We start from the raw sequence: 23398 nt of genomic DNA, 5'->3' as shown, positions 1-23398 counted from the left end.
GCAGTGGCATGACTAAGTGACTGCTGAGCAAAAACTCAGTCCACTGTAAGAGAATGCCCAATTATCTTGTCTTCATTGACGTATAGGTGGAGGAAGTTCTTGAGGACCTGGTTAATTCTCTGTTTGGCTGTTGCTTTGAAGATGGTAGGCTGTGATAAAGTCCAGAGTAATTCCACATTTTTTTACACAGGCCCTTCCAATAACAGGCCGTGAACGGACAACCTCTATCAGACAAGATATAGGAGGGAAGTCCATGTAACTTGAATTTTGCCCACTTCTTCATTGCTGGACGAAGAGGCATGCCAATTCAGGGGCAGAACATAGAAATTGCAATGCAGGATCCATGCTATAGAGGTGGGTGTGATGAAGAAATGTCATTTTGGCTTCCCCCCCCCCCCAAATAAAATTCTTCTGTCTAGAGATGTCACTGATTTTCTGTGACCTTAAGCATTAGTAAAAGAAGGATTAAGGAGGGGATGCTGGAGAGGCACACAAATGCATTATCCCCCAGGCGCTGGAGACCCTTAGTACACCACTAGGTGCGAACTATATGGGGCTGCAAGCGGCAGAAAAGAGGAGTGGAGATTTTGCGGGCCGCGAGCAGTGCCCAACCTGCTCGCGACCCAGAAAACCACACAGTCGATGGGCATGATCGAGAACGATGTAGGAGTCGGGGGGGGGGGGGGGGGGGTGGGGGGGGGGGGGGGGGGGGGGAGCGCAAGGGAGAAGGCTTGCCTAGGGCACCTAATCCCCTTGCACCAGACCTGGTCCCAGCATACGCAGGATCCCTCCTGCTCTGCAAGCCTTCTAGCCTTTTTGGTCATCCAGGGTTTCCTAGGCAAGGGTATCTCTGCCACTAGCTCCTTCCTGGTTAAATAAGCCTTATGAAGGAGAAGCACAAACCCTGTGGAAAAAGCCCTCGGGTACGAGAAGGAAGAGTCCTGATCAGCTTCTTCACGAGACCCTCCCTGTTCCTGCCACCAGCTGGGTCCTTTCCACAGGCAAAAGTGTGGGGGGAGTATCCCAGGGCTCAGATATGGCAGCCTGACACCCCACCCCCGGAGTCATCCCAGCCGCTTGCACCTTCGTGCTATTCCCCGGGGGTCGAAACAAGGTCCCGGTCCCCACCCAAGGCACATTCGTTGCAAAAGGAGGCCGCATCGAGGCGAGCTTGCCTCAAACTGCAGCCACGGCAAAGACCCAAGACCCCTGGCTATCTACTCCCCCTGTCAAGAAGGGCTGAGTCTGGACAGGGATTACCAAGTCCCTGCTCCACCCGAGGGACAGCCCAGGAAGGAACCTAACACCTCGGGGAGCCAAACTCTCTTCTTATCTTTTTTTTTTTTTTAAACAATTCCAGACTGCAGGTTTGCACCTCTATCATCTGCTGGAGACAGAGAAATACAAGTCAATACTGAAAGAATGCAGGTGGCACTCTCATTTATGTAGCAGTGCCTCAAAATTTTGTTCTCTGCCTCCATCTGCTGGTAGGAATGCATAAACCCTCTCGTCTGGACTGATCTGGGGTACAAACAGGAACCTATTTCCTTAAAAGATGAAATGAAATGCCTAATGTCTCTTTTGCCCTGTATGTTTGTCTTGATTATATTGTAAGCTCTACTGAGTAAGGACTGTCTCTTATATGTTTTGGTAGAGTGCAATGTACATTGAGTAGCACTATGGGAATGATAATTAGTAGTAGTAACTGGTTTGTACCTTTAGGAATCACTGTCCCATGAGTCTATGTCATCACTAAGAACATAAGAAATTCCCATACTGGGTCAGACCAAGGGTCCATCAAGCCCAGCATCCTGTTTCCAACAGTAACCAAACCCAGCATTCCTGTTTCCTGTTTCCAACAGTACCCAAACACTAAGTAGATCCCACATTTTACTTTCAGAAATTAGCGCTAATTTCTCCGGCAGAGCCGAACCTAATAGTACAAATAATAATAATAATAATAATAATGCAAATGCATGTTGATGGCCCTATTAGGTATTCCCGCGTGATACAGAAAGCAAAATGTGCAGCCAAGCCGCACATTTTACTTTCAGAAATTAGCGCCTACCCAATCTGACCCTGAGACCACAAGGCGTGGTGACAGTGGGATTTAAACCCTGGCTTCCAGCCCACTGCTCTAATCCCTAGTCTTTTACAGCCAGCGAGCAGAGGTGTTTCAGAGATGGAGCTGAGGCAGAGCTGGAGGGACGGAGTCAGCAGAATTTAAAATGTCCCTCCGGTACAGTACAAAAGTCGAGCCACGCACTTGGAAAATTATTCTTGGTGATGAGCAGGAGTTTTAATTATTTGCCTGATATATTGAGAGAAGGTTTTTTTTTATTCAGATGATCTTCAGCCGGTCAGCAGGTGGCAGCATAAGAGCGCAGTGTTCCACTGGCACCAGAGCTGGAGCTGAGGGGATGAATCCCAGGACCGATGTCTTAACCCTGCTGCTAAGGTTCTGAGAGAGAGAGACTGAACACTGAGAGAGAGATGCTCGTTTCAGCAGCAGATATTGCACTGCTGCTGAGGATCTGTTAGAGAGATAGAATGGGCTGAGAGAATGACAGTTGGAATTAGCAGAAAGAGAGAGAGAGAGACCTGTTTCAGCTGGGAAGTACAGCTGTGGGTTGACAGGAAAAGGTTGCACAGAGCCCTCATATCTGACTGGGAAGGAAGCAGCATTTCACTCTGCAAACTGTTAAGTACCAGCAGTTACTGTTCCTTTTCTTTCCTTTTTGCTGTTTCCAGTTTTTCAAGCCTTTTGAGTTAACTGTAAATCCTTTTCTTATATATAATAAACAATAAGAACATAAGAAAATGCCATACTGGGTCAGACCAAGGGTCCATCAAGCCCAGCATCCTGTTTCCAACAGTGGCCAATCCAGGCCATAAGAACCTGGCAAGTACCCAAAAACTAAGTCTATTCCATGTAACCATTGCTAATGGCAGTGGCTATTCTCTATGGGGTAGATTTTCAGACGAGCGCGAACAGCCTACTTTTGTTTGCGCTCCAGGCGCAAACAAAAGTACGCTGGATTTTAGTAGATACGCGCGTAGTCGCGCGTATCGGCTAAAATCCTGGATCGGCGCGCCGCAAGGCTATCGATTTCGTATAGCCTGCGCGCGCCGAGCCGCACAGCCTACCCCCGTTCCCACCTAGGCCGCTCCGAAATCGGAGCGGCCTAGAAGGGAACTTTCCTTTGCCCTCCCCTCACCTTCCCTACCTAACCCACCCGCCCGGCCCTGTCTAAAACCCCCCATCCTACCTTTGTCGGGGGATTTACGCCTCCCAGAGGGAGGCGTAAATCCCCGCGCGCCAGCGGGCCTCCTGCGCGCCGGGCCGCAACCTGGGGGCGGGTACGGAGGGCGCAGCCACGCCCCCGTACCCGCCCCCAAAACGCTGCCGACAACGCCCCCGCAACGCCGCGCGCTCCGGCCCCGCCCCCGACACGCCTCCCGACACGCCCACTCCGAAAACCCTGGGACTTACGCGAGTCCCGGGGTTCTGCGCGCGCCGGTGAGCCTATGTAAAATAGGCTCACCGGCGCGCAGGGCCCTGCTCGCGTAAATCGCCCGGTTTTGGGCGGATTTACGCGAGCAGGGCTCTGAAAATCCGCCCCTAAGTGAACTTAATAGCAGGTAATGGACTTCTCCTCCAAGAACTTATCCAATCCTTTTTTAAACACAGCTATACTAACTGCACGAACCACATTCTCTGGCAACAAATTCCAGAGTTTAATTGTGCGTTGAGTAAAAAAGAACTTTCTCCGATTAGTTTTAAATGTGCCCCTTGCTAACTTCATGGAGTGTCCCCTAGTCCTTCTACTATCCGAAAGAGTAAATAACCGATTCACATCTACCCGTTCTAGACCTCTCATGATTTTAAACACCTCTATCATATCCCCCCTCTATCATATCCCCCCTCATTTATTAGCACTGTTTCTGTGAATGATTAGTGACAGGTAAGTTAGTGCTGGGTATCAGCAGGGTCCAGCACCAAGTCTCACACAGTTCTTTCAGGTTTTTGTGTCAAGTAGAGCTGGAGTAACCAACCAGCATCTGATTGTGCTAATAAATAAACATTTGACTGCTATTTAGTGATTCCTCAATTGTTATATTTATTGTTTTATCTTTTCTGGGTCCCTTTTCTAAGGTCTAAGCACCTCCCAGAGGAGGACCTAGTTTAGGGTAGTGAGTGGACTAAACCATTTGCTATGGCTCACTGGAGTAACTATTAGGGATGTGAATCGTTTTAGGACGATTAAAATTATCGTCCGATAATTTTAATATCGTCTTAAACCGTTATGGAACACAATACAATAGAGATTCTAACGATTTATCGTTATAAATCGTTAGAATCGTGAGCCGGCACACTAAAACCCCCTAAAACCCACCCCCGACCCTTTAAATTAAATCCCCCACCCTCCCGAACCCCCCCCAAATGAGTTAAATAACCTGCGGGTCCAGCGGCGGTCCGGAACGGCAGCGGTCCGGAACGGGCTCCTGCTCCTGAATCTTGTTGTCTTCAGCCGGCGCCATTTTCCAAAATGGCGGCGGCCATAGACGAACACGATTGGACGGCAGGAGGTCCTTCCGGACCCCGCTGGACTTTTGGCAAGTCTCGTGGGGTCAGGAGGCCCCCCACAAGCTGGCCAAAAGTTCCTGGAGGTCCAGCGGGGGTCAGGGAGCGATTTCCCGCCGCGAATCGTTTCGTACGGAAAATGGCGCCGGCAGGAGATCGACTGCAGGAGGTTGTTCAGCGAGGCGCCAGAACCCTCGCTGAACGACCTCCTGCAGTCGATCTCCTGCCGGCGCCATTTTCCGTACGAAAACGATTCGCGGCGGGAAATCGCTCCCTGACCCCCGCTGGACCTCCAGGAACTTTTGGCCAGCTTGTGGGGGCCTCCTGACCCCCACGAGACTTGCCAAAAGTCCAGCGGGGGTCCGGAAGGACCTCCTGCCGTCCAATCGTGTTCGTCTATGGCCGCCGCCATTTTTCGGCGCCATTTTGGAAATGGCGCCGGCTGAAGACAACAAGATTCAGGAGCAGGAGCCCGTTCCGGACCGCTGCCGTTCCGGACCGCCGCTGGACCCGCAGGTTATTTAACTCATTTGGGGGGGGTTCGGGAGGGTGGGGGGATTTAATTTAAAGGGTCGGGGGTGGGTTTTAGGGGGTTTTAATGTGCCGGTTTTGCGATTTTTAGATTTTTAGATTTTCATCATTCACGATTTTTTCACGATATTTTACCCCCCCAAACGGCAACAATACGATTCCCTCCCCCTCCCAGCCGAAATCGATCGTTAAGACGATCGAGGACACGATTCACATCCCTAGTAACTATAGAGGACAGACAGTTCCCTGTGATCTGAGGGACTCCTCGTCTCTGATAAATCACTGATTAGCACTGTGAAATCCCTGAATACCAACAAAATGTTTCTTCATTTATATTTATAAACTAATAAGTCCATGCAGCGGTGCTGAGAGCAGGAAGTTAGCTGGATTTACCCAGGTACGAGCTCCCGCTGGATAGACCCAAAGACAGTGGAGTAAGTTTATCTAGCTAACTTCAGGGCTGTTACTCAACTAAACATAAGCCCCACACCTGGTCATCTCTTTTTATCCAGGTAAGTTAACCATTCATTGGCCCACAATTTTAACACTTTGCGGTTTGTCCAGTTAAATTCCAAACTCAGCCGGACAAATCCGTGACCAAGGACCTTTAAAAGTATTACAGGGCACAAAGCGATGTTTGCAAAGACTCCTTTCCATTTTTTTTCTTCGTAGCGCATGCACTGCAATCAGACCAAACACACATGGGATGTCAAAGACAAGTATGGGAAAGGAAAAGGGGAAGCAAAAACAAGACAGAGAAAGGGGAGGAAAAGTAGAGAACAGCAAAGGCAGGTGGGCAGAGAGGAAGGAGAAGGGAGATATAGAGAAGGGAGGCATGGGCTAGGGTAGAGGAGGGAGAGCAGGAGCATTGGAAGGAGGGGTGGGAGGGGTTGATACAATAACAGGAAGGAGCAAAGGACAAAAAGATAGAAGGGTGAGAAGGAGATAAGGCAGGGAGATTGAGGGGAGATAGGGAGGGGGAGGCATGGGGTAGGGGAGAGGAGGGAGAGCAGAGGGAGCAGTGGAGAGGTGGGAGTAGTTGCACCAGTGCTGAAGTTTGCAGGACGAGCGGAACCGGAAAGAGAAAGAAAAGAGATATGTGAGCATTTCCTGATGTCCTACTTTCCATCTGAGGTACAGGCATTGATCTTGGTTATCACAAAGTTAATTGTGCCCATTTCGGTATACAAAGTAAGGGGTAAGTTTTCAGAAGAGCTGCTGAGTGACCACAAGAGTTGATTACGTTTATTGGATACATTTTCAATTACAGCATGGCGGCTGGCAGGCTTGTGTTCTTCTGATGCCAACAGCTGTTCAAAAAGGGCTGCGGGCAGGTGGCTATGAGCCTGAATGGTGCAACCCAGGGTCTCAGTAGGGGGAGGGGGCTTAGGAGGGGGAGGGGGAGGGGGAAAGGGGAGGGAAGGGTAGTGTGTGGTGGTGTGAATGGTGTGTGGTGTGCATGAGGCAAAGTGAGATGCAAATGTTAGTATGAGGGGAACTGGTATGGGGAGAAAATAGAAAAACCAGATGGGCTGGAGACATGAGGGAGGTCTCTGTTGTTGTCAGTTTGTTTAAACAACTTGCGTTGTATTGGATGTTCAGTATATTGGTTGTACCTGCTGAGTGCGGGATTCACTTGCCTGTTCATGTTTCCTCCCAATAAAAATTATTTTGAAATAAAAGGAAAAGGGTAAACAGTGGAGTGCATCAGGGATCTGTACTTGGACCGGTGCTTTTCAATATATTTATAAATGATCTGGAAATGAATATGAGTGAGGTTATCAAATTTGCAGATGATACAAAATTATTCAGAGTAGTTAAATCACAAGTGGATTGTGATACATTGCAGGAGGACCTTGCGAGACTGGAAAACTGGGCATCCAAATGGAAGATGAAATTTAATGGGAAATAAACATTCCTGTAGTTACAGATGTTAGGTTCCATATTCGGAGTTACCATGCAGGAAAAAGATCTAGGCATCATAGTGGGTAATATACTGAAATCATCGGCTCAGTGTGCTGCGGCAGTCAAAAAAAGCACACAGAATATTAGAAATTATTAGGAAGGGATGGTCAATAAAACAGAACATGTCATAATGCATCTGTATCGCTCCATGGTGAGACCGCACCTTGAGTACTGTGTACAATTCCGGTCGCCGCATCCCAAAAAAGGTATAGTTGCATTGGAAAAGGTACAGAGAAGGGTGATCAAAATGAAAAAGGGGATGGAACAGCTCCCCTATGAGGAAAGGCTGAAGAGGTTAGGGCTGTTCAGTTTAAGGTAGAGACAGCTGAGGGGGGGATATGATAGAGGTCTTTAAAATCATGAGGGATCTTGAACAGGTAGATGTGAATCGGTTATTTACACTTCCGTTTAATAGAAGGACTAGGGGGCACACCATGAATTTAGCAAATAGCACATTAAGACTAATCAGAAAAGTTCTTTTTCACTCAACGTAAGCTCTGGAATTTGTTGCCAGAGGATGTGGTTAGTGCAGTTAGTGTAGGTGGGTTTAAAAAAGGTTTGGATAAGTCTATTAACTGCTGACTTAGGGAATAGCCTCTCTAATCCTGGCATCAGTAGTATGGGATCTACTTAGTGTTTGGGTACTGTTGGAAACAGGAATGCTGGTTTTGGTCACTGTTGGAAACAGGATGCTGAGCTTGATGGACCCTTGGTCTGACCCAGTATGGCAATTTCTTATTTTCTTAGTGACGACATGGACCCATGGGACAGTGATTCCTAAAGGTACAAACCAGTTACTACTACTAATTATCATTCCCATAGTGCAACTCGATGTACATAGTACTCTACCAAAACATATAAGAGACAGTCCCTACTCAGTAGCCCTTACAATATAATCAAGACAAACATACAGGGCAAAAGAGACATTAGGCATTTCATTTCATCTTTTAAGGAAATAGGTTCCTGTTTGTACCCGAGATCAGTCCAGACGAGAGGGATTATGCATCCCTACCAGCAGGGCCTAGGGCGCCGAGTATTAGGGGGCACCGCAAGCAGTGGTATCCCGAGGGAAGCCAATGCCCCCAGGCGCAGGGAGGCTCATATGGCCGCCGGTGGACCTCATCCCACTGGCAGCTGAGTAGCGACACATGGCAGGCAGATCGGCAGGGTCATGGTGGAGCTCACGTCACCACGGCCCGAAGAAAAAAGTCATGTTTAAACGTGAAGAAAATGTTGCCGGAGCCGAGCGGGCAGGAAGGAGGAGGAGCATCAGCGCGTGCAGAAGAGGAGCAACGCTTATGGGCCTCCATGAATCCCAAGTCGCAGCGGCCCGAGAAGAGGAAGAGGCCTGGTAACAGGGGCCCGCCGCGGATCCCACATTGCGGCGGGGTGGCACGAGAAGATCAGGGCCGCTGCAGAGCCCACCTGCGGCGACTCATGAAGAGGAGCCCAGAGGTGAGAGAGAGGCTGAGGGTCTGTAGAGTGTGTGAGATGAGATTGTATATGAGAGTGAGTTGAGAGACTGTGTGTGGGAGTGAGGACCTGAATGTTTGCAGAGACAGCATGTGAGGAGCCTCTGTGTGTGTGAGAGAGACAGCATGTGAGAGCCTGTGCTTGAGAAAGACAGCATGTGGGAGTGAGAGAGAGCTTTTGTGTGTGAGACTCGGAGAGCATGTGCCAGTGAGAGCCTGTATGTATGAATGATTGTATGAGAGAGAGCATTGACAGAGAGAGCCGTGTGTGTGTGTGTGTATGTGAGAGAGAGAGAGACAGCATGTGACAGTGAGAGCCTGTGCTTGAGAAAGACAGCATGTGGGAGTGAGAGAGAGCTTTTGTGTGTGAGACTCGGAGAGCATGTGCCAGTGAGAGATTGTATGTATGAATGATTGTATGAGAGAGAGCATTGACAGTGAGAGCCTGTGTGTGTGTGTGTGTGAGAGAGAAAGCATGTGAGAATGAGAACCTGTCTGTGTGTTTGAGGGAAGAAGATGGAGAGAAAAGAAATAGAAAAAAAGACCATATAAAAGGAATTGGCAAAAAAATAAGAAAGGGAAGGTGGAAAAAGAAGCCTGTGACCAACCGATTAGAAAACTAAGATCAGGCAGCAAAGGTAAAAAAAAAAGACTTTTTATTGATTGGCACATGTAATCTTTGGGAATGTGCAAGAGTAGCACTTTCTCTATGCAGATCTCACAATGTACGAGATCAGCATGGAGGAAGTGGAAGCCCACTGGGCCTGCACAGAGGAGGCAGCAGAATGGGCTTCAGTTCCAGTAGCAGCAATCGGCGCCTCCCCAATAACCATGCGGCAGCAGTGACAATGGCAGCAGAGGAATGAGAGAGGTTCCGAGGTTACTGGCAAAAGAAAGAGAGGAGGGTCTGCCTTTAGTGTGTGCATGTGTATGAATGGGACTCTGCTTGGGGTGTATGTGTGTGACTGCATGGGTGCCTGCCTGGGGGTCTGTGTGTGTGTGTGAGAGTGAATGTGTGCATGTCTGGGGGTCAGTGTGTGTGTGTGTCTGTGTGCGTGAGAATGACTGGGAGCTTGCCTGGGTGTGTGTGTTTGTATGTGAGGGAGCCAGTGAGTGTGAGAGCATGAGTGTGTATGAGAAAATCCAGGGGAGTAAGAGTTTGTGTGGGGGGAGAGAGTGTCTTAGAGCCTGAGAGTGTGTCAGTGTCTGTGAGAGCGAGAGGTTATGGTGGGTATAAGAGCATGAATGTGTATGTATGTGACAGTGTATGTGTGTGAAAGAGAATGGACATGTGAGTATGTATGAGAGAGAGAGAGGATAACCTCCTAATCCTCGACAATATCAGAGGGACTGGAAATCAAGAGCTCCCACAGAAGGGGACAGGTGGGGCTTTTTAAAATCCTTATTAGTTTTAATTATTGGATGTTATTTGATATATGTGCTGATTTGAAATATTTTATTGGTGTTTGGGAAATTGTAAAAAATGTATATGATTTTACTTAATAGAAATTCTATTTATCAGTAGTTTTAAAATATTCTTTTATTATGGTTTTACTATTATAACTGATGCTTTATGTTTCTTGATTTTATTTGTTTTATGAGGAATGGTGGTTCTGTTTTTCCATTGTTAATACACAGAGTCTGGCTTCTTGGAGTTTCCATTTCAGTTTTTGTCTAATTTGTGCTCCTTTATTTTGTATTCTGTATTTGGTGAGAGTCTGTCTCTGCTCTGTGTGTGTGACCGTGATGAGAGATTCTGCTAGCATTTGGTATCTGTATAGGGATCTATAGCAATCGGGTTTGTTTTGTTTCCTCAGTAGGTGGTGTATTGGTATTCTAGGACCCAGTGTAATATTTACCCTTGCTTTTTCACAGGTAGGGTTATTGTTGTTTGAGTCCTTGGTGTTATTACTGTTATGTTATGATGGGATTGCAGTATAGATTTTGAGTGTCTTTTTTGCGGGGTTTTGTGTTAGTTCACTATGTACCTGGCAGTGGAAGGTGTTTGTGCTGCTGTTACTGTGAGGTGACACCAGAATTTGAAAATATCTTTTAGTATGATGGCTGTAGGGGAAACATCCAAGCTCCATTGTTTGGGGGAATTTCAGTGGATGCACAGAGTTAGAGAACTGGAGGTGCAGGATTTATATTGACATTCTGTTCCTTCCTATATATTCCAGACTTCTCTCTCATAGCCAAATAGAATTAGTTGAATGAGGCTATCAAATAATTTTATAGTAGTTTTACTAGAAGGGTAAAACTGGCCAGCTTTTCAAAATTACGCAGAAGACCCTTTGGGCTTTTTTATTAACACTTTTTTTTTTGTAACCAATTTTAAAGCAGGATCCATGCTATAGAGGTGGGTGTGATGAAGAAATGTAATTTTGGCTCCCCCCCCTCCCAAAAAAAATTCTTCTGACTAGAGATGCCACTGATTTTCTGTGACCTTAAGCATTAGTACAAGAAGGATTAAGGAGGGGATGCTGGAGAGGCACACAAATGCATTAGCCCCCAGGCGCCGGAGACCCTTGGTACGCCACTGGGTGCGAACCATAAGGGGCCGCATGAGGCAGCAAAGAGGAGTGGAGATTTGGCGGGCTGCGAGCAGTGCCCAACCTGCTCGTGATCCAGAAAAACCACACAATCGGTGGGCGTGATCAAGAACGATATAGGAGTCAGAGCCGAGACCGGGGGGAGCACAAGGGAGAAGGCTCGCCTAGGGCGCCTAATCCCCTTGCACTGGCCCTGCCTCCAGGGGTTCTGATTCCTCATCTGAGTTGTCCGTGTCCCAGAAGGTGGGGCTTCTGGGTGGTGGAATCACTTCCCTGAGCATAGAGGGTCCCAGGATGTTGAGGTCCTCTGGTGGAGGTTGTGGCCGTATTATCGGAGGCTCCGGTTGCATGTGGACGAAGGTAAGCAGGCCTTTGAAGAATTCCACCCAGGAGATAGATGCTGGGTCTAAATTAAGAGGCGCTGTGTACCCGGGAAACCCCGTTTGCGGGAGGGTCCCGCTGGGAGACGCTAGGTCCGGCGTACTGTTTGAGGAGCTGGAACCCGGTACCGGCTTGGGAGGGCCATGGGCTGGATCCCCCAGGGCCTCCTCGCCCTGTATATACAGGGAGGCCTCCTCATGCTGTGCAGCTCTAATGTGGCATTCTGGGCAGAGGCCCTGAGCCTTGAGCTTCTTTTCCGGTGGTGCCATGGCTTTATGCGCGTAAAGGAAAATTGGTTCTTACCTGCTAATTTTCATTCCTGTAGTACCAAGGATCAGTTCAGACCACTGGGTTGTGTCTCCCTTCCAGCAGAGGGAGTCAGAGAAAAAAAAACTGAAAAGGCACCCCTCTTAACCTGGTGTGCCACCTGCAATCCCTCAGTATTTATTTATTTATTTATTTAACATTTTTTTCTATACCGAACTTCAAGACAAGCTTCATATCAGGCCGGTTTACATCGAACTTAGGGGTTAACTGAACAAAACCATATAACAGGAAGGCCGAGGCGCAGATACAAATAACAGGGAGCAAGAACTTGGGGGCTAGAGTAGCCAGGAAATAAAGGACAGAAAAACTGGAGCATGAGAACTTATGAATATATATAGTGGCTGGGTCGGTCATTTAGTCTATTGGGCAAAATGAACGAACTGTTGTAGTGTTTGGCTTATGGGAAGGCTTGGATGAAAAGCCTTCCCATAAGCCTTCCCATATATACGATATCAAAGCAGAATAACTAATAAAGGAGAACAAATCCCCAAACATAACAACCAGTGGCTACAACAATACGCGCGGTAAAAGAAACAAACCGTACCACCACATAACACATCAATCAAGAAGATTCCTTCCCATGCCTGTAAAGAACTCTGCCGAGGTAAGAAGAAGGAAGAAAACATACAGAAAAAACGGACTCTCCAAAAAACCCAAGGGCGGGTGTCTGGACTGATCCTTGGTACTACATGAACGAAAATTAGCAGGTAAGAACCAATTTTCCTTTCCCTGTACGTACCAGGATCAGTCCAGACCGCTGGGATGTACCAGAGCTGCCTTAATTGGGGTGGGATCTGGAGAGTCCCGCACGAAGAACACTGCTGCCAAAACAGTCGATCTCTGGATCCCGGATGTCCACATGATAATGTTTCGTAGAAGTATGCAAGGATTTCCAACTGGTTGCTCTACAAATCTCCTGCGGAGAGACCGACTGGCTCTCCGCCCAAGAGGCCGCTTGAGACCTGGTAGAGTGCGCTTTCAAGCCTTCTGGTATGGCCCACCCAGCGCAAAGATAAGTGGAGGAAATGGCCTCCTTCAACCACCTAGCAACCGTAGCTTTGGATGCCTTGTGTCCCCGTCTAGGACCAGTCAATAAGACAATCGAAAAGCATTGGTCACATCTAGATACCGAAGGAGAACCTGGCGCACATCCAGCTTATGCAGATCCTTATCCATCGCAGAAGTCGGATCCAAATTCGGGAAGGCCGGTAACTCTACCATCTGATTGACATGAAAAGCCGATACCACCTTGGGCAGGAATGAGGGAACGGTCCGCAGAGAAACTCCAGAATCCAAAATACGAAGATACAGATCCCGACACGACAAAGCTTGAAGCTCTGAAATTCGGCATGTGGAGGTAATGGCTACAAAAAAAAGTCTTGAGTGTCAAATCCTTCAACGTAGCCCGCCGGAGGGGCTCAAAAGGAAGACCACGTAAGCCTTTAAGAACTAAATTCAAGCTCCAGGCAGGACAAATTTGTCATACCGGCGGGCGCAAATGCTTGGCCCCCTTCAAAAAACGGGACACATCTGGATGAGCTGCCAGCGAAAAGCCATCAATTTTGCCCTGCAGGCAACCCAGTGCTGCGACCTGCACCCAGAGAGAACTGCAAGCTAGACCTTTCTTCAGTCCCTCCTGCAGGAAGGATAGGATGTGTGCCACTGAAGCCAGACGCGGGGGGACGTTCAAACCTTGGCACCAAGAGTCGAAAACTCTCCAAACACGAATATAGGCCAATGATGTGGACGATTTCAGTGCTTGCAAGAGGGTAGAAATAACCGAATCCGAATATCCCCTCTTCCTCAATTGCCTTCTCTCATAAGCCAGGCCGCTAGACAAAAGCGATCCGCTCGATCTAAAAATACTGGACCTTGTCGAAGAAGATTCGGAAGGTGAGTGAGATGCACCAGACCGATCGCCAACGAGATCAGATCCGCAAACCACGGCCTTCGAGGCCACTCTGGGGCTACCAGAATGACAGACCCCATGTGGTTCTCTATCCGACGCACGATCTTGCCCACTAGTGGCCAAGGCGGAAACACATACAGTAGTACGCTGCAAGGCCACGGAAGAACAAGAGCATCCACTCCTTCCGACCCTTGGTCTCTCCGACGACTGAAAAACCGGGGCACCTTTGCATTTGTCCGAGTTGCCATCAGGTCTAGGTGTGGAAACCCCCAACGACAAGTGATCAGCCAGAAAGCTGCGTCGGACAATTCCCACTCGCCAGGATCTAGATGCTGGCGGCTGAGAAAGTCTGCCTGCACATTGTCCACCCTGGCTATGTGCGAGGCCGCCAACCGGACTAGATGTTGCTCTGCCCACGTCATGAGCCTTTCGGCCTCCCAGGCAACCGACCAGCTCCTGGTTCCCCCTTGGCAGTTGATGTAGGCTACCATCGTCGCGTTGTCTGACAAGACTCGCACCGCACACTGAGCTACCAGAGGGAGAAAAACACGTAACGCCAGGCGTACCGCCCTGGTTTCCAATCGATTGATTGACTATGTCGCCTGATAACTTGTCCAACGACCCTGAGTGGATTGTGACTGGCAAACTGCTCCCCAACCAGTGAGGCTGGCATCTGTCGTGACTATTACCCACTGCGGCTCCTCCAGGTCCATCCCCTGTAACAAGTGGGCCGGAATCAACCACCAATCGAGACTGGACCTAGCTGGTTCCATCGGTAGCAAAGGCAGGCAAAACTCCTCCATTTTGGATCCCACCGAGAAAGAAATGCGCGTTGTAATGGTCTCATGTGCGCCCACGCCCAGGGAACCACCTCCAGAGTAGACGCCATGGAACCAAGTACCTGGAAATAATCCCATACTATGGGCAGGGGTAAGGACATGAGCCGATGGATCTGTGCCACTAACTTGAGCCTCCTCTCCCGAGTGAGGAAGACCTTGCCTACCGAGGTATCGAAGCATGCTTCCAGGAAGTTGAGAACCTGAGATGGTACCAATTGGCTCTTGGCAAAGTTGACCACCCAACCAAGGGACTGGAGCTGGAGTAGAACCTTGCTCACTGCTTCCCAACAGAGGCTCTCCAATTTGGCCCGGATGAGCCAATCGTCCAGATATGGGTGAACCAAGATCCCCTTCCCTCCGGAGGGCCGCTGCTACGTCTACCATTACCTTGGTGAAGACCCGAGGCGCTGTCGCTAAGCCGAACGGAAGAGCTTGGAACTGATAATGCTCCCTCAGGACCATGAACCGGAGAAACCGCTGATGGCGCTTGCGTATCCCGATGTGAAGATACGCCTCAGTCAGGTCCAAAGAGGCCAAATATTCTCCTGAGTGGACGGCCGCAATGACCGACCGTAGAGTCTCCATGTGAAATCGGGGAACCCGAAGTGCTCGGTTGACTGCCTTGAGATCCAATATTGGCCAGAAGGACCCCTCCTTCTTCGGGACTACGAAATAGATGGAGTACATGCCGGCCCTGCGCTCCTCTGGAGGGACTGGAACAATAGCCCCCAGGGATTTCAAGCGACTCAGGGTTTGCCCGACTACCTCTTGCTTGGCCAGAGTGCTGGCGGGAGAAATCAGAAAAAGATCCCTTAACGGGCGGGCAAAATCCAACTCGTAACCGTGGGCGATGATATTGAGGACCCACTGGTCCAACGTGATCCTGACCCACTCCTCGAGAAACAGGGAGAGACGACCTCCCACCACTGGAACCGGGGAGAGGGTCGGAACACCTTCATTGGGACTGCTTTCTTCCGGTAGTCCCTTCAGAGCCTCCCTCCCGAAATGGCCTCCGACTGTCGGGCGGGAAAAGCAGGTGGCTGCGACTGCCGAAATCTGCGCTGTCCTCGGAAACAGTAATGCGCTGCCCCAAAGGGCCTGGAAGACTTAGGCTTGTCTTCTGGCAATTTATACACCTTATTCTCCCCAAGAGACTTAATAAGGGCATCAAGTTCCTCCCCAAACAACAATTTTCCCTGAAAAGGAAGATTGCCCAACTGAGTTTTGGAAGAAACATCTGCGGACCAGTTCCGGACCCAGAGAAGCTGTCTAGCCGAAACTGCAGTGGCCATGTTGCGTGAAGATGCTCGCAATAGATCATATAATGCATCCACTGTGTAAGCTACCGCAGACTCCATCCTATTCGCCTGATCCGCTTCCTCTGGCGGCAACACCTGTGATGTGAGCATTTGCTGGACCCATCCGAGGGTCTCTCGCTGCATGAGGCTACTGCAGACCGTCGCCCTAACACAGAGCGCTGACACCTCAAAAATGCACTTGAGGAGGACTTCTAGCCACCTATCCTGTAAGTCCTTAAGAGCCGTCGCTCCCGTAACAGGAATGGTGGTCCGCTTGGTGACCGCAGTAACCGTGTCCACCTTGGGAATCCTGAGGATATCCAAGGCTTACTCAAGTAAAGGGTAGAGTTTGTCCATTGTCCTTTCCACCTGCAGGGTCGCGTCCAGAGATTCCCACTCCCGAGTGACCAACTGCTTAAGCATTGGGTGGAAAGGAAATGTTTGGGGCAGGACACGCAACCCAGAGTACTGGTTTCCCCTTAACTGGCTCCGAACTGGGGACTAGTGCCTCCACGACGTAGGGGGATCAAGGGATCCAACTCGTCCCGGCGAAACAGCCGAGAATCCCCGGGGTCGTCCCCCTCTACTGGAGCGGACTCATCAACACCCCCATCTGGGTTTTGGAGGAGAGGATCCAGAAAAGATCCCAAGGGAGCAGGATCCGGAGCCCCTCCAAGGGCCGAAAGGGCATCCAGAGACGTGTCCTGCCACGCAATCTTCACTGGAGGGGGGCTGCTCATCCTGCTGATGAGCTTCCGCCTCCAAAAAAGCCTATGCATAATAGTAAAATAAATTTTGAAGAAAAAAACTGACTGCTCTTTAAGGGATCCGACAGGTGAGGGGGAGGAGGAGGGGGAGGAGGAAGGACCGGGCTCCCTGAAGGAGCGGGCCCCAGATCACGCAGGTCGAACGGGACTCAGACTGGGAGGAGAATCCGGAGAATCCTCTCCCCCAGTCCGGGCAGGCAGGGCCCTGACAAAATGGCCGCTGTTCCCGTGCGTGCCGGTGATGGACCCGGCCGCGATCGCCGTTCCTTGCCTCAAGGCAAAATGGGCCCAAAATCACCCCCGGACGAGCCCTCCCCTCCCCCCCCCCAGGGGAGGCAGCGGGCACAAACCCCGTCCTGCAAGAGGTGCAACCCCGCCTCCCCATATGCTGAGCATGATAGCCCTCGTGGCATCCCGGGGGGGGGGGGGGGGGTTCCAAACAGCGCGGTAGGAAAGAAAAAAAGAAGAACTTATTTATTTATTTTATTTATTTAAGTTTTTTATATACCAACATTCAAGACAATAGTCCCATCATGCTGGTTCACATGAAACAGGAGTGCAAAATAAACTTAAACTTGAACAATAGTGCGGAAATAGCAGTTACATGTAACAAGGAAAATTGAACTTGGAATGAGAAGGAAAAAGGAAAAAGGAAAACCAGCTAATTACATATAATTACATTGTAAGAGGTAGCTAATAGTGATGTTGATGGTGATGTGATGATTGTTAGGAGTTAAATGATATTGGAGTTAGGAAAAGCCTGCCTGAACAGCCAGGTCTTGAGTCTTTTCTTGAAGGTTGAGAGGCTGGGTTCCATTCTAAGATCTGGGGGGATAGAGTTCCATAAGGTAGGACCGGCTGTGGAGAAGGCCCGATTTCTTAGCGTAATGTGTCTGGTAGTTTTGGCTGGGGGGACTTGAAGTGATCCTTTGTAAGCATCTCTTGTCGGTCTTGTTGAAGTGTGTAATCGGAGGGGGAAATGAAGGTCAATTGGGGCTAGTTGATGAATGTGTTTGTATATGGTGAGAATGGCCTTGTATATTATTCTGAAGTGGATGGGTAGCCAGTGGAGGCCCATTAGGATAGGGGTTATATGGTCTCTTCTCCTGGTATTAGTGAGTATACGGGCACAGGCATTTTGAACCATTTGCAGTGGTTTGGTGTGTAGAGAGGGGAGACCAAGCAAGATGGTGTTACAATAGTCCAGCTTTGCGAACTTAAAATACCCTGCCGACTCGCGGCCTTCCGGAGCTCTGGGAACGCTGCAGCACCCGAGGAAACTCGTCTTGGGGCGCCGAGGGGAGGGACCGGCCCACCGGTTAATCCCCCTCCAGAGATAGACGGCCCTCCGGGAACAAGGCTTTTAGAGCTGCCAACCCCTGCCTTACCTCTACCGCTGCTGAGTGAAAAGCTTGGGAAAATAAAACCGCACTGAACCTTTTTTTTTTTTTTATACAACCAACTAGCTGTAGCAAAGGTGTTAACTAAATCATCCAGAGCCTTAGAACTCTGTAAAAAAAAAAAGATGTAACTAAATTTAAAGAAATTGAAAAATCAGGACCGCAGGTTCTGTCAACCCTTCTGCTGAGAGTCAGAGAAAATACTGAGGGATCGCAGGTGGCACACCAGGTTAAGAGTGGTGCCTTTTCAGTTTTTTTTTCTCTGACTCCCTCTGCTGGAAGGGAGACACAACCCAGCGGTCTGATCCTGGTACGTACAGGGAAAATACAGTTATGCGCTCCGGTGCGTCGAAGTTGTGCGCATAGGATTAGTACGCGCTCAGGGAGGTGAGCGTGCTGTTGTGCACCCAGATCGAAGGTATGCGCCCGGCACAGTAAGTGCGCGGCTGTGCGCATCGCTTGTGTGCACAGTACTTGGGCTCGCAACGATGTGCGCACAAGGTATTTGTGCACGCAACTCTGTGCGCATAAGGTATTTGTGCGCGTGGCTCGCCTCTGTGCGCACAGGTCGGAACGGCGGACAGGGTGGCGAACAGATTAAAATGGCAACAGCGACCCTGCAGACAATATGGCGACCACCTTGGAGGATCTCCATGTGGGAGGACCCTCGGATCTGACCGGGATCTAGCCCTGCTAGGGCAGATCAACCTGGTGGCACTGGTCCCGGCTGGCGATCTGTGCGACTCCTCGAGCTTCGGAGACTTTTAAATAGATTTCATCTTACCGTGTCTTGGCGCTTCCCCAGTCTCGTTCCAGGTGGTCTCTGGCTGCGGGGGGAGAGGGAAAATACCTTCACCGCTGCGCTCGAAGTGGCACCCGCTGACTCTCAGCCTCACCCAGTGTCAGAGGCTAGGTCCCCGCCGAGGGTCGGCCGCCGGTCCGAGGCTTACCTCCGAGGGATCGCGAAAATCACCTCGGGAATTCTCAACTGGGGGAGGGACCCAATGGGTGTCACCGCAGGAGAGCGGGGCTTGTCTGTAGAGGTAAGATTTCTTCTTGTTTTGGGTTTTCTTTGTAAAATTTACTCTAACGCTGTGGTAGCGTGCATAGATTCCTGAACAGCTATGGAGACGGAAAATACTGAAGAGCTGTACTTCCTGCAGGGGTATATGTACTAGGGCTGACATCAGGTTCAAATTTGATCTGTCTCCAACTGCTATCAGAAGTACACTATACTCATTGGTCCTGAGTCCATCTGCTACACGCTGGAAATAATTTATCCAGATATCTGGCAGCGGGGAGCTGCTGCCATTTAGTCAGATAAGTCAATACTTATCTGACACGGTTCACAGATAGTTAGCCAGTTAAGTATTTATCTGGTTAACTAGCGCTAGATTGTCGGATAAATGGTAGTGACGCTGTCAGGGATCGCTCCCCACCACCACCGATTTAAAATGCGCATTCAGCCTGTGCCAAATGCACATTTTATACAGAATATGCTTTTTTTTTTAAACTACCGATGTATTAATACAGCATTCGTTTACTGCATCAAGCGTTTAAAAAAATTATTACATCGGCCTATCACTGTGGCCATAGCCCATTGCACGGGCCCTTATCGCAGATCAATCCAGCCAACTCACAGCCTTACTAGCGAAGCAGAGAACTTTCCTGTCTTCCGCGAGCACAGCAAAAAAAAAAAAAAAATGTACTGAGGATAAACATACTCTTTTGTCTCTACTGCTAAGAGGTAAAAGATGATAATAAAGTTGCTGCAGCTCTTGTTTTTTTTTTTGGTTTGTTGGCTGTAATGTGTTCTTTCTCCTTCCAGCAGAGAGAGCTTGCTATTTGTTATATAATACAATTATAACCCCGCTTTCTCGATTTTAAAACAAGTCGTTCAAATACAAACATTATAAAACAAAAACCATTCTCATCAGTATACACATAAAATTGGCCACATCTCATCAGATTCCCAGAGAACCTGCACAGTTTGTTCGGCAGAGTGAGAGCATCACGTGAGCAGAGAGATTCCTCTGCTGCGGCTTCACGTTTCCTGCGGATATTGCGTCCGATGACGTACGGGCACCCGACACGCGTTGCCTGTGCGGCCTGGTTGCTCTGTCCTAGCCCGGCACTCAAGTTGTTCTTTACCGGGTGGTGTGTGCAGCAGTCATGGCGGCGGTAGCTGGGGCGGGTAGCGCAGTGCGGAAGCGCTTGCTGAAGGAGGAGGACATGACCAAGGTGGAGTTCGAGACCAGCGAGGAGGTGGATGTGACGCCGACGTTCGACACCATGGGCCTGCGCGAGGACCTGCTACGCGGTATCTACGCCTACGGTGAGCCCGGTGGGCGGTGACTGGGGCGGCCGGGAAGAGGTGCTCCGTCGGAGGACAGAGATCGAGGGGGGTCATTAGTTCGAAGTGGTGTGGTATGGCTGGTGCGCCCTACTACAACCTTCCTGGTCCATTTCGGCCTTGGTGAGAGGAGGGAGAGCTCTGTAAAAAGGAAAAAATTGCAATTGCAAGAGATCAAACAGAAGATCAAGAGGATTCATGGGGTTGGGGCAGTACGGTCGAGATTGTGGGTTAGAGAAGAATGTATGTGTGGGGGTTCGTAGGAGAGAGATGAGGGGATAGAGTGTGATAGGACAGAAACACTCGGAAGAATCCTACCAAGCTAGCACTAACAGTCGGACCTCAAACTACTGCAACCCATTCTATGAAAAAATTGGCAGTGCAGATATTGCAGCATGGTCTAGAACACCAGTACACCGCATATTGGGGCAGATGCAAAAAGTGAAAAAATGAAAAAAATCAATTGACAAGACTACAATGTTAAAAAAAAAAAAAGGGGGGGGGGGAAGTAATTGATTTTTTTTCACTTTTTGGTATTATTTAAAAATTTGGAAAAGCATTAAAAAAAAAAAAGTATGGACCGATGATTAAATGAAATTCAATTTTGTGCATCATAATGAGCAAAGAATCCGCATTTCCAAAACCAGTGTGGCTCCTGGAACTTTGCAAATTATTCATGTAGCAGGAGACCATTAATGCTGTCCTGGTCTTCTAAAAGGATATAAATCTTTATTTTATTTTAAAATAATTTATCAACCACTACACTCCAAAGATCATGGCAGCTTATAATAAAATGTGCATGATCAAGTTATAAAAATCTAAAACACAAAATCAAAGGGCAGTTACTAAAATAGTCAACAGTCTTTATCATAAAACATATGTGGGCAGACTTAAAAATGTAAACATATATATACCATGGAGGAAAGGAGAGATATGTCTGAGACATTTAAATACCTCCAAGGAATAAATGCATAGGAATTGAGCCTCTTTCAGTGGAAAAGAAGCTTTGGGATGAGGGTGAAAGGGGGTAGACTCAGACGTAATCGGGGAATTAATTTTTTTTATAAAGGGTGGTAGATGCATGGAACAGCCTCCCTTTGATGGTTGTGGAGATGAGGCTGTATCAGCATTAAAGAAATAATGAGACAAGCTCAGAGGATCTCCGAGGGAGAGGCAGGGACTATTAAGCTGAGCAGGAGATGTGGATGGGCAGACTGGTGGTCTGTTGTCATGTTTTATTTATATGGAAGTTATGTTGCTGTGGTATAAGGAAATAAAGGCAGGGCTCTCTGATCTGCCCAAGAATAATATGCATGCAGTTGAACATCTGAATTTATCCTTTATTTTCCCCCAGGATTTGAGAAGCCATCAGCTATCCAACAGAGAGCTATTAAGCAGATCATCAAAGGAAGAGATGTGATTGCACAGTAAGTGTAATTTTAAACCAAGAGAAAATTGTAGGAGCCACAGCTCAGTTTGAGGAACTAATTAAAAGTTATCCTTCCTTTGTCAATTTCTGCCTGTAGACACTGTCTTATTACAATATTAAAATTATGTGGGAGGTCCCATAGAGAGTTGATGGCAGAAAAAGACTGCATGGCCTATACAGTCTACCCAATTAATTTAGCTTTACAACTTCCACTACTCCCTCAGAGATTCCCTATATTTTTCCCATGCTTTTTGAATGCAAATACTGTTTTGTTTCTACCACTTCCACTGGGAGGAAGTTCTATGCATCCCTTATCCTCTCTATAATTCTATAAGTTCTTAAGTGTACATGCATCCTTAACATCCTGATGCATACCTATTCCTAACATGGATAATCTTCATCCAGTTCGTTTTACAAAGTTGTATCCCTGCTCGTTGACGCTCTCTATCCTTGTTCCTAGTTCATTGTAATATCGTTGACTCTCTCTATCCTCGTTCATTGTAATTTCCTTTCTCAGTTAATTGTGAACCGACATGATGTGTCCTACGAATGCCGGTATATAAAAATTGTTAAATAAATAAATAAATAAATATAATGTTTCCTAGGATTACACCTTAGTCTAACCCCTTTCACCCTTATCCCATGACCCCTCGTTCTAGAGCCTCCTCTCCGTTCAAACATACTTGCTCCTGTTTATGGAAACTTTTGAGATATTTAAATGTCTGTTATGTTTCCCTATCTCACCTTTCCTCTAGGGCAGACCTGGGCAAGGGGCGGCCCGCGGGCTGAATCCGGCCCGCCTACGGTCTGAATCCGGCCCGCCCACTGCTGAGAGCAGACGGGGAATGAGGCACTGCTGCCTTCCCTTGCAGAGGGAAGGCAGCAGTGCCTCATTCCCCGTCTGAATGAACTGCTGCCTTCCCTTGCAGAGGGAAGGCAGCAGTTCATTCTCCGCTCCCTCACTCCCCGATTGGCCGGCCAATCGGGGGAGCGGAGAATGAACTGGTTTTTTTTTTACAGCGTCCGGGGGGGGAGGAGGGAGTGACTCGAGCGAAGGCACGCTGTCCGATTGGCCGGTGCTGGGGCAAGCCTTGCCCAGTACCGGCCAATCGGACAGCGTGCCTTCGCTCGAGTTTCTTTCCTACATATGTCACGGAGTTTTTTTGCCGGTCCGCGGCGCGCGCTCCCGGTCTCTCCCGCTTCCGTTGCCGCTGGGCTGTCTCACGTTCAAGCCCAGTGGAAACGGCAGCGTGTTGGAAGAAGCTATAGGCACCCCGCGGCTGGCCTTTTCTTCTTCCCGCGCCTGCCCCTCCCGTGACCCGAAACAGGAAGTGATACAGGGAGCGGTGCGCGGGAAGGAGAAAGAGCCGTGCCGCGTCGGCTGCAGCATCGGCCCCCGAGCAATTGAACCAGCCGGCAATCGAGAAGAGTCAGCAGCATGAGCCTTCCCGCGGCCGAAGGGATTCTTCTTTCTTGGCCTGCGGGGGCTCATGCTGCTGACTCTCTTCTCGATTGCCGGCTGGTTCAATTGCTCGGGGGCCGATGCTGCAGCCGACGCGGCACGGCTCTTTCTCCTTCCCGCGCACCGCT

General features: G+C 49.0%; 1 protein-coding gene across 1 annotated transcript in view; it reads left to right on the top strand.

Annotated features, from left to right (window-relative positions):
• The first annotated feature begins 20034 nt into the window (after positions 1-20034).
• The window catches only part of EIF4A3 (eukaryotic translation initiation factor 4A3), a 119695-nt gene continuing 116331 nt past the window's right edge, over positions 20035-23398 (top strand). The window contains exons 1-2 of the mRNA XM_029594489.1: positions 20035-20361; positions 21734-21806. Of these exons, the coding sequence (XP_029450349.1) occupies positions 20199-20361; positions 21734-21806 (236 nt within the window). The 5' untranslated portion in view covers positions 20035-20198. The remainder of the gene's footprint in view (positions 20362-21733; positions 21807-23398) is intronic.

This window comes from Rhinatrema bivittatum, chromosome 3, assembly GCF_901001135.1.
Source record: "Rhinatrema bivittatum chromosome 3, aRhiBiv1.1, whole genome shotgun sequence".
NCBI classification, from domain to species: domain Eukaryota; kingdom Metazoa; phylum Chordata; class Amphibia; order Gymnophiona; family Rhinatrematidae; genus Rhinatrema; species Rhinatrema bivittatum.
Note: the sequence above shows the minus strand (reverse complement) of the source record. Positions and strands in the feature narration are given on the sequence as shown.